This window comes from Aegilops tauschii, chromosome 3 (genome assembly GCF_002575655.3).
Source record: "Aegilops tauschii subsp. strangulata cultivar AL8/78 chromosome 3, Aet v6.0, whole genome shotgun sequence".
In the NCBI taxonomy this organism is placed as follows: Eukaryota; Viridiplantae; Streptophyta; class Magnoliopsida; order Poales; family Poaceae; genus Aegilops; species Aegilops tauschii.
Window position 1 is genome coordinate 487,112,100 of NC_053037.3, and position 10,670 is coordinate 487,122,769.

At 48.2% G+C, this 10,670-nt stretch overlaps 1 protein-coding gene and 1 pseudogene across 1 annotated transcript; both read left to right on the plus strand.

Annotated features, from left to right (window-relative positions):
• Nucleotides 1-1,761: 1,761 nt before the first annotated feature.
• Nucleotides 1,762-5,017, plus strand: LOC109734591 (geraniol 8-hydroxylase-like). The gene is made up of 2 exons (XM_020293797.4): nt 1,762-2,707; nt 3,951-5,017. The coding sequence occupies exons 1-2, from the start codon at nt 1,820-1,822 to the stop codon at nt 4,554-4,556; spliced, it is 1,494 nt and encodes a 497-aa protein (XP_020149386.1). The 5' UTR covers nt 1,762-1,819; the 3' UTR covers nt 4,557-5,017.
• Nucleotides 5,018-5,578: 561 nt separating this feature from the next.
• Nucleotides 5,579-6,703, plus strand: LOC109734592 (cytochrome P450 76C1-like; annotated as a pseudogene).
• Nucleotides 6,704-10,670: the final 3,967 nt, after the last annotated feature.

The window sequence follows — 10,670 nt, forward strand, 5'->3', positions numbered from 1 at the left end:
TTCATACACTTCATGCAAAATCCTTCAATACTCATGCATGTGTTTTTCTCTCGTGCCCCCCCCCCCCAGAAGCCAACTCACTCACACCTCTCAAGAGATAAACAATAATCCTAGACCTACGAATAGCTACGAACGTTTTTACGTAAAGTTCCAACTAACTAACTCTCTCCCCCCTGGTTTCAGAGAGGGTGGGTCTCTTTCTCCCCCACCTCCAATCAAAAACCGCCATGCTGTTCATTACGTTCATTACGTAGCTATTATTTCGTATTTGTAGCATTACTCGAAGAAAAATAGCAAGCGAACAGTAGACTGAGCGGAGCGAGGAAGTAGCAAGCATAATTATCACTGCATGCAGTATTAAACATGCTTGCTTGTACGAGAAAACCTCATTAACTTTTGCCTCATTTTGTGTTAGCGGCCTTCTGTATAGATGCAATATATATTTTTCATAGTGGTGGTGGCCTTGTATAAGTAAATAGAGAGGGTATAATTTCTACTATAGTCGACCATACCAGTCCTTTTAATTGGTATCAAAACCTCGTCTCTTTATTAAGGGCTTTACCACCTAAAGAGTATGGTTGACGAAGGGATTAGAGATGATGAAAACCCGACACGACCATGGTCACCCGAGATGTCTTAAGTGAGGCTATGGCCTCACTTAAAACATCAATGGTGGACGAGGTCCAATCCATGTTAAAGAAATTTTGGCTAATCTCTTTGCGGTGATGTCGTGGATGTTGTGGACGACTCGTAATAAAATGATGATTGAGAGGGTCTTCCCACGGCAGGCTTCTGATTCGTTCTTCAAATTTCTTACTTTCTTGCAACACTGGCACCCGCTTTCTAGACTGCGTGACCGTGATCGGCTTGGGCTCATGCTGGATGCGCTGCTGGCTACCGCGCGTCGCGTATCCTCTTCGTAGGGTTGCCTCCTCGACTTCCACTTGGTGACTTTTTTCTCTCCTTTTATGCTTTTTGAGTGTTATTGTATTGTTGCCCCGGTCGTCTTATTTGCTATAACTCTTGGAACATTGTTGTATGGATATTTGTTTGATCTATAAAGCGAGGTGATAGCCTATTTCGAAATAAAGAGTATACCCGAGTGTAATTTCATTTACTACATTTTTTTACCTTGATTAAGTATTTAAAATAAAGAATGAGCGTTTATGTCATTGGTTTACTGTGCTAGTTGTATCTAGAAGACGAAACAAAGTCAATCAGACGAAGAAGCTGCCCTGTGAATAAAAAAGTCACTGTGTGGGCGCATGTCCGGTTGTTCCGAAGACAACGAAGGAATCAACCGGTGAACTTGGACCCGGATACCTTCTAGCAAGATTCAAACAATCTACAGTAGAATAATGTATACAGCGGTGACGTTTCCACATGAGTATTATACATCTTCGGGCGCTGATCCTCGGCTCATTTAGGATTAGCAGTTTGTCTAGTCACTCACATTACTCAAGCACAAAATTAAAGGGTGTTTGTTTCCAAGGACTTATTGGTTTAGAGACTTAAAAAAGTCCCTATAAGTCCCATCTAAACCAAACAGGAGGGACTTATAGGGACTTAAAGTGGGCATTTGGGACTTATGAAATAAGACTCTTAAGAAGAGTCTTATAGGGACTTATAGTTGTAATATGGTCTTTTAGTCCATGTTAAGTCCCAGGAACCAAACAGATAGGGACTTTTTAGGGACTTGAGACATATAAGTTGGGACTGAAAAAAGTCCTAGGACTTATGAACCAAACAGGCCTTACACTCAACTGTGCACCATGAACAGGTTGTGAGGTCCAACGTCCTTTGTACCTCCCGTCTCACCATGGAGCTCTTCCTCTACGCAACGTACGCCCTCCTCCTCGTCTTCTCTCTGTACGTCCTCCGCCACTTCGCCGGCGCCCGCCGCAACCTGCCGCCGGGTCCCCCATCATGGCCTCTCATCGGAAACCTCCTCGACCTCGGCGCCCAGCCGCACCGCTCCCTCGCGCGCCTCGCGGAGCGCCACGGCCCGCTCATGACGCTCCGCCTCGGCGCCCTCACCACCGTGATCGCCTCCACCGCGGACACCGCCCGCGACGTCCTCCAGCGCCACGACGCCGCCTTCTCCGCGCGCTCCGTGTCCGACGCCGCCCGCGCGTGCGCCTACGACAGCCTCTCCATGGGCTGGCTCCCGCCCAGCAGCCCCCACTGGCGCGCCCTCCGCAAGCTCTGCTCGGGGGAGCTCTTCGCGCCGCACCGCCTCGACGCGCACCAGTCCATCCGCCGCGAGAAGGTGCAGCAGCTCGTGTCCCACGTCGCCCGGCTGTCGCGGGAGGGCGCGGCCGTGGACGTCAGCCGCGTCGTGTTCACCACCGCGCTGAACCTGCTCTCCTGCACCATATTCTCAGCCGACATCGCCGACCTCGACGACAGAGAAGGAACGGGGCAGTTCAGGGCCGTGATCGCGAGCTTCACGGAGGTCGTCGGCCTGCCCAACCTGTCGGACTTCTTCCCTGCTGTCGCGCCGCTCGACCCACAGCGGCTGAGGAAGCGCCTCGCCGCGGTGTTCATGCGGCTGCATGCCATATTCGATGAGCAGATCGAGAGGCGCATGCGGCAGCGCACCGCCGGCGAGCCGCCCAAGGATGATTTCCTGGACGTGTTGCTGGACTACCGCGGCCTGGAGGATGGCCGGGGACTCGATCGGGAGATGCTGCGCGCACTACTTGCGGTATTTTCTATCGCTTTTAGTAATTCTCGATGGACTGATAAGTCACTTAACATTGACACTGTCATGCCTAAAGTTGCACTGCTTGAAGTTTGCAATTACAGTCAAATGCTAGTGCAATTCTTGATTTATACTCCCTCTATATCAAAATATACAACGTTTTCATGGGAGCAGTTTAGAACTTTAGATATAGTGTAAGTGTGCGTAACTTTGACATGATAATGGATTCATGGTTATAGATGTTGATCTAAAGACATAGAAAGTGGCTGGGTTTTTTTTTAAGAAAGGGGGGACAACTTATAGATTGAAGGTTCCTTGCTCTGGCTAATTCGCAGTACGGACCAAGAACGTTTCCTGAAATTATACACAGTTAAGCTAAAATTTCACTATCTGAGGTTGTGTAATGTTTGTGTAATTTAACATTTCATGGTTTATACATCAAGTGACAAGGAATGACTAGATGAGGATTGTGAATGTTGATTTAAGAATTCAAATATGTGATGTGACTGCCATTAAGAAAAAAATCAGTCAATTTACAAATAGATGATCTTTTCTTAAACAACATGGGATGACTAGATGAGGATTGCGAATGTTGATTTAAGAATTCAAATATGTGATGTGACTGCCATTAAGAAAAAATTCAGTCAATTTACAAATAGATGATCTTTTTCTTAAACAACATGGGATGACTAGATGAGGATTGTGAATGTTGATTTAAGAATTCAAATATGTGATGTGATTGCCATTAAGAAAAAATTCAGTCAATTTACAAATAGATGATCTTTTCTTAAACAACATGGGATGACTAGATGCGGATTGTGAATATCAAATTAAAGGTTTAGACATATGATGTGACTGCATTAAGAAAAAAAAAGCAGGCAATCTGGAAATAGATGATCTAATCTTTTATACACAGTGTGCTCCTTAACGATCTAAGGGCTCTTGTCAGCCTTCTAAAACATGTGCATGTTTCGTTATGAATACTCCGGTTTTGATTATTTTCCCCATTTTACTTTGGCGTCCGTTGGTTTGTCCTGGGTTATCTTCATCGAAAGCGGCCCGGGCCCCGCATGGAACGTTCAAGAAAGAGGGGGGGAGGGGCAAATAATCAAAGTGATGAGTACAATGGACCAAATATCCAAAATTCCCTCCGGCTACCCAATAAGTATCACAGGGAAATATATCATATTCCCCACAAAAATAATAATATCACATTACCATTTCTTATACTCATGTTTTCATGCAGGATTTGTTTATAGCTGGAAGTGATACAAGTGCAACAACCTTTGAGTGGGCAATGGCTGAGCTGCTACAAAACCCATCAGCCATGGCAAAAACTCGTGAAGAACTTGCACAAGTGATTGGCTCCAAATCAGAAATCGAGGAATCAGACATTTGCCGACTCGAGTACCTCCAGGCTGTGGTGAAAGAAGTGTTCCGCCTTCACCCTCCCGCTCCATTCTTGATACCCCGCCAAGCCGAAGCGACCACACAGGTAAAGGGTTACACTGTGCCAAAGGACGCGCGCGTGATGGTGAACGTCTGGGCGATTGGCCGAGACAACGAGTTGTGGTCTGAACCAGAGAGGTTCTTGCCGGAGAGGTTCTTGGGGAAAGACATGGATTACCGAGGCCGAGATTTTGAGCTCCTTCCATTTGGTTCCGGCCGACGAATCTGCCCAGGGATGCCGTTGGCTGTGCGCATGGTGCATCTGATGCTTGCGACACTGTTGTATCGGTTTGAGTGGAGACTTACAAGAGAAGTGGAGGAGAATGGAGTGGACATGCGGGAGAAGTTTGGGATAGTGCTAGCATTAACCACCCCTCTCCAGGCCATAGTTGAACCGGTTTAACTCAAATGGTGCTATTGTTGTTGGTATTTCAGGTACTTTGTTTTCCGTGGAGCGTGAGTACATGAACCGAGAGAACCAAGGAGCAACACCTCCAGCCAATCTGCTACTTCCTTTATTCTCGTTCACACACCAAATAACAATGGTGTCCCAGTCAATGCAAGCTGCTAGAAAATTATTCCAACCTTAAATACAACTTGCTCTCATGGATCCAATGCATTATCATCTTTAGAAGGAACAGACAACCGATTTTCAAACATCTCATAGTGGATAGTATCATAGACCACTATTATAATGCATGATACTACTTTTTCTTTGCAAAGGGGTCTACCAGGCCTGAAGATACGTTAATATTAAAATAGTGGTACACGACAATTTACAAAACAACAAAAAGACTTGTAATTAAACCTATATAACAAACTGACCCCTAACTTTTACATAAAGGAGCCAATAACTAGATCGAAAAGCAATCGGGTCCCTAGCGCTTCCTCATGGATGTAACCTCTTTCGCTCGTCGTCGTCGAGGACGGCACCACCTAGGACGAGAAAGCATCCATGACACCTCGTCGCAGACTCCACGGTGAAGATGCATTGCCTCCCTTTTGGTCCCTTGGCTGGGACTTCAGGAGTCAAAAGAATGGCCATCCTTCAAGATTCGATGGTTTGTTGGAGCCGACCGATAGCCAAGCGTCGTGGTTGGCGTCGTAGCCACAAACAACCAAGCAGCCACTGGGGTTGAGCAAAAACCCGGCTTGGCCCTCCGGCTCTCCCTGCTTCAACCAGAAAATGTTTCAATAACTTTATCCCATCTAAATTCATTCCATTTTTCTGAAGGTGTGACAAGCTCTATTAAACTCAAATGATAGCTACCTCACGGACCAGTTCAGCTAGAAGAGAATTAGGCGGACACCACCCCACATAATTACACATAGTTAAGCTAAAATTTCATTATCTGAGGTTGTGTACTGTTTGTGTAATTTAACTTTAATTCATGGTTTGTACATCAAGTGACAAGGAATGGCTAGATGCGGATTGTGAATGTTGATTTAAGAATCCAGACATGTGATGTGACTACCATTAAGAAAGTAAATAGTCAATTTACACGATAGATGATCTCTTCTTAAGTGACATGTGATGACTGGATGAGGAATTGTGAATGATGAATTGAAAGTTTAGGCATGTGATGTGACTGCATTAAGGAAAAAATCAGGCAATCTGCAAATAGATGATCTCAGCGTCTATACCCAATGTGCTCCTTAACGAGTTAAAGGCTCTTCTCAGTCTTCCAAAACATGTGCATGTTCGGATATGAATACTCATGTTTTGATTATATTCTCCATTTTACTTGGTCGTTTGTTAATTTTGCCCTTGGTTAATGGACTGCATGGAAGGTTCGGGGGGTAATCAAAGTGATGAGTAAAATGGACCAAATGACCAACAAAAAAGTAGCCCAGAAAATATATCCCACCCCCCATAAAAAGAAAGAATATATCACATTACTATTTTTAGACTCGATTAATCCCCTCATTTTTATCAAGCAGGATTTGTTTATAGCTGGAAGCGATACAAGTGCAACAACCTTCGAGTGGGCAATGGCTGAGTTGCTACAAAACCCATCAGCCATGGCGAAAGCTCGTGAACAACTAGCGCAGGTGATTGGCTCCAAATCAGAAATCGAGGAATCGAACATTGGCCAGCTCGAGTACATCCAGGCCATTGTGAAAGAGGTGTTCCGCTTGCACCTTCCCGCTCCATTCCTTATACCCCGCCAAGCCGAAGCGACCACGGAGCTAAGAGGTTACATAGTGCCCAAGGACGCGCGCGTGATGGTGAACGTCTGGGCGATTGGCCGAGACAGCAAGTTGTATCGGTTTGAACCAGAGAGGTTCTTGCCGGAGAGGTTCTTGAGGAAAGACATGGATTACCGAGGCTGAGCTTTTGAGCTCCTTTTGTTTGGTTCTGGCAGACGGATCTGTCCGGTGATGCCGCTGGCTGTGCGCATGGTGCATCTAATGCTTGCGGCACTGCTGTATCGGTTTGAGTGGAGGCTTCCAAGAGAAGTGGAGGAAAATGGGGTGGACATGGGGGAGAACTTTGGGATTGTGCTAGCATTGGCCACCCCTCTCCAGGCCATAGCTGAAACAATGTAACTCAAACGGCTATTGGCATTCCGGTACTTTGAATTCCATGGAGCATGGAGTCCCTGCACTGAGTGAATCGAGAACCAACATCTTCAACCAATCCACTACTTCCTTTCTCTTGTTGCCACATTAGAATAACTATGATGTCTCAATTAGTGCAGGTTGCTAGACAATAATTTCAATCTTAAATACCTGCTCTTTTGACAATAGTGCATTATCATCTTTAGAAGGCCTAGATGGACGATATTCAAACATTTCACAGTGGATAGTATCATAGGCCAGTATTATAATGCATTATACCACTTTAATTGCTACTCCTTTTTGAACGAGGGAGGGGTCTAGTAGGACCTAAATATGTGTTAATATTGAAACAATGGTACACAATAGTTTACAAAAGGACTCCGAGTTAAACCTAAATAACAAACATGCCCCAAATTTTACATAGTGGGCCTAACAACTAGTGGAAAACGCAATCGGGCCCCTCGCATCTTACTCACGGATGTAATCTCGTCCACTCGTTATCGCCGGGGACGGCACGACGAGGTCTCCATGACACCTAGTCGCAGGCTCCATAGTGAAGATGTAGTGCCTCCCTTTTAGTTTCTTGGTCGGGACTCCGGGAACATGAAGAATGGTTGTCCTTTTACCATCAGATTCAATGGTGTGATGAAGCCGTATGGCAGCCAATCGTCATGGTTAGCATCGTAGCCACTCCAAAGCAGCTACTATTTTTTAGAGGAATTACCACATGTTCATTATTAAACAAATAAATTACAATGAGTACATATGTGGTCACTTCATGAGACGAACAGAGGGCCTGGTGTCTTGGAGATTCATAGGTCCAATCTAACCATCCCCCATCGTCGATTACCACCGTCACCATGGCACCACAAGAGAAAGACGTGAGCAACCTTCACACAAGATATGGAAGAACTCCATTACAGACCACGCTGCTATGTAAATCGATTAAACAGCCCGCCGGAGGCGACGAAACCGAGTCTTATGGCACGTCGACCGGGGATCATCCTCAAGTCTGCCAGATCCCGATGGCGGCGTCTTCATCCAAAGTGATCGAAGAAGAATAACGTCGCTGCAAGCCGCCATCCGCACACCATGCTTCAAGACACACGCATACTTTGCACTAGCCGAAGTTGTCGCCCGAGAAGACGCCAAACACCAGCCACCACAACCTAACATCGCCAAACCCAAAGTCCAACAAGACATAGAGGCTACCTGCTTTCCGACGCTGCCGATTGAAGCATCAACAGAATGAAGAAGTAGAGCCAATTTATTACAATGCGGCCTTGATTCCACTACCAATGCAACACCTGCGAGAAAAAAACTAAGCCTATCCTATCTAGTTGCCAAAGCGAAGTTGCCAGGGTCCCCAGCCCATCGGGCCGCCGGAGTGGCAGCCGAAGGGGCCGAGGACCCGCAGCCACGCTCGCAAAGAAAGGAGGCAGAGAAGGTTGAGCACAAACCGGACTTGGACCTCCGGCTCTCCCCTGCTTCATCAGCCAAAAAATGTTGGAAAAAAATTGGGTGCAGACCGGCTGCAAAACTCCTCCCATGCATACTCGATTCGATCTGCCACCACCTGTCCTACTGATGCATCGCACGGCTTCCGCGCGCGTCCCCTGTAACGCTCCTTTCTTCGGCTCATTCCGTCCCTCCCGGCGCTTCCGCTCGGCTCGATCAGTACGCTGCTACGTCGGCTCAAGAAACAGAATGCGATCCCAATCTTGTTCCACGTTCAGCAGACAACCAAAGCCGAGCGATGCCGGTGGAGCGAGATGGCGGCGACAGCGGACCAGGAGGCATCGTGGACACCTATGCCCACGACTCTACAAGTGGTGCACGTCCGTGGGAGAGCTACTCGACCTGTCGGCTTCAGAAGACTCAGATCAGATTGGCAGCCGCCGTGGCGACCGAAGTTGGACATGGAGGTGCCCTTGCTGGCACACGGTGTGCAACGCCCGCTCGGCGAGTACGTGTGTGCATGGCGCCAGCATGCTCTCCTGGCCGTGAGTGTTGGTGTCAAAACCGGCGGATCTCGGGTAGGGAGTCCCGAACTATGCGTCTAAGGTCGATGGTAACAGGAGACAGGGGACACAATGTTTACCCAGGTTCGGGCCCTCTCTATGGAGGTAATACCCTACTTCCTGCTTGATTGATCTTGATGAATATGAGTATTACAAGAGTTGATCTACCATGAGATCGTAATGGCTAAACCCTAAAAGTCTAGCCTGTATGACTATGGTAATGAGTCTCCCCTCCGGACTAAGTCCTCCGGTTGATATAGACACCGGGAGGATCTAGGGTTACACAAGGTCGGTTACAGAGAAAGGAATCTACATATTTGATCACCAAGCTTGCCTTACACGCCAAGGAGAGTCCCATCCGGACACGGGTAGAGTCTTCGGTCTTTGTATCTTCACGGTCCATCAGTCTGGCCCATGGCTAACAGGCCGGACGCCCGAGGACCCCTTAGTCCAGGACTCCCTCAGTAGCCCCTGAACCTGGCTTCAATGACAAGGTATCCGACACATAGATCTGTCTTCGGCATTGCAAGGCGGGTTCCTCCTTCCGAACTCCAAGATAGTCTTCGAACATAATGATCGTGTCCGGACCTGTAACACACACACCACACACAACCGCAGAGGATATAATATTCCACAAGTCCAATCCGTTGACAACTTTTTGCAACATGACATCACGTCCGCCCGGTAATAATTTCGAACCGTTTTTCGTCTGCCGCTCCACGTTTCGAGACGCGGTTGCCATTGGCACGTCTTGTCAAAGCAGAGACCGTGTCCCCTTATTGCGGGATTCTCATCAACACGGGTGTGGGTAACCCAACCGTGCCATTTACATAACCCTTGGGAATAGGCGAGTTTTAAGGTGAGTGGGGCGGCGTTCAATATTTACTGCCTTTATAAAGGTTCCCTTTCTTCACCCACGCCTTCTCTTCCTCTCTGTCCTTCCATTCTCGAGCTCCAGCGCCCAAGTTCCCATCTTCTTTTCCATTCTGAGCAAGCTCTCGACCATGTCCGGATCCGGAGGTCAAGGCAAGTGGATGGCCTCTTCCGTCACGGCGAAGGACATCGCCGAGCTTCGGGAGGCTGGGTATCTGGCGAAGGAGATTGCCCACCGTCTTCCGGCCAAGGGACAAGTCGTACCCACACCGAAGCCCAACGAGAGGGTGGTGTTCCTCCCTCATTTCGTCCGCGGGCTAGGGTTTCCACTCCACCCTTTCGTCCGCGGGCTGATGTTCTATTATGGGCTAGATTTCCATGACCTAGCCCCGAACTCTTTCCTAACATCTCGGCATTCATTGTCGTGTGTGAGGCCTTTCTCCGCTCCAGCCCCACTTCGGACTATGGCTCAAAATCTTTAACGTGAAGCCGAAGGTGGTGGATGGCCAACACGCGGAGTGCGGGGGAGCCATGGTGAGCAAGATGCCCAGCGTCACATGGCCCCAAGGCACGTTCGTGGAGACTGTCAAGGAGTGGCAGAATCTATGGTTTTATATCACAGAGCCATGCGGTGCCACTTGGGCCGCCGCTCCCGAATTTAAGTCCGGGGCTCCAATGCGGCTGACCTCCTGGATGGAGAAAGGCCCAAATTGGTCTTCGTCGGACGAGCTGACAGCGCTGCAGACGCGCGTTCAAAGCATGGTGAACAAGAACATCAAGCTCGTCGACGTGATCCAGGTTATGCTAGTTCGCCAGATCCTCCCTTGCCAATGCCGAACTTCCCCTTTATGGGAATTCAATCCGGAGAAGCACCAGACCCTGGTGAGGCTCTTCGGCACCACTCACGAAGACGCCTGGAAGCTGCTCTTCAAAGGCGATGAGAAGCCGCCGGCCATTGACTCGGATCGTGGGCACGATCTTGCCCACCCCGCCAGCGCGGTAAGTCCTCCACATCTCAAGGCGTGCCCTCTACCTATTTGTCCAAGGAGGGTAACTGAACT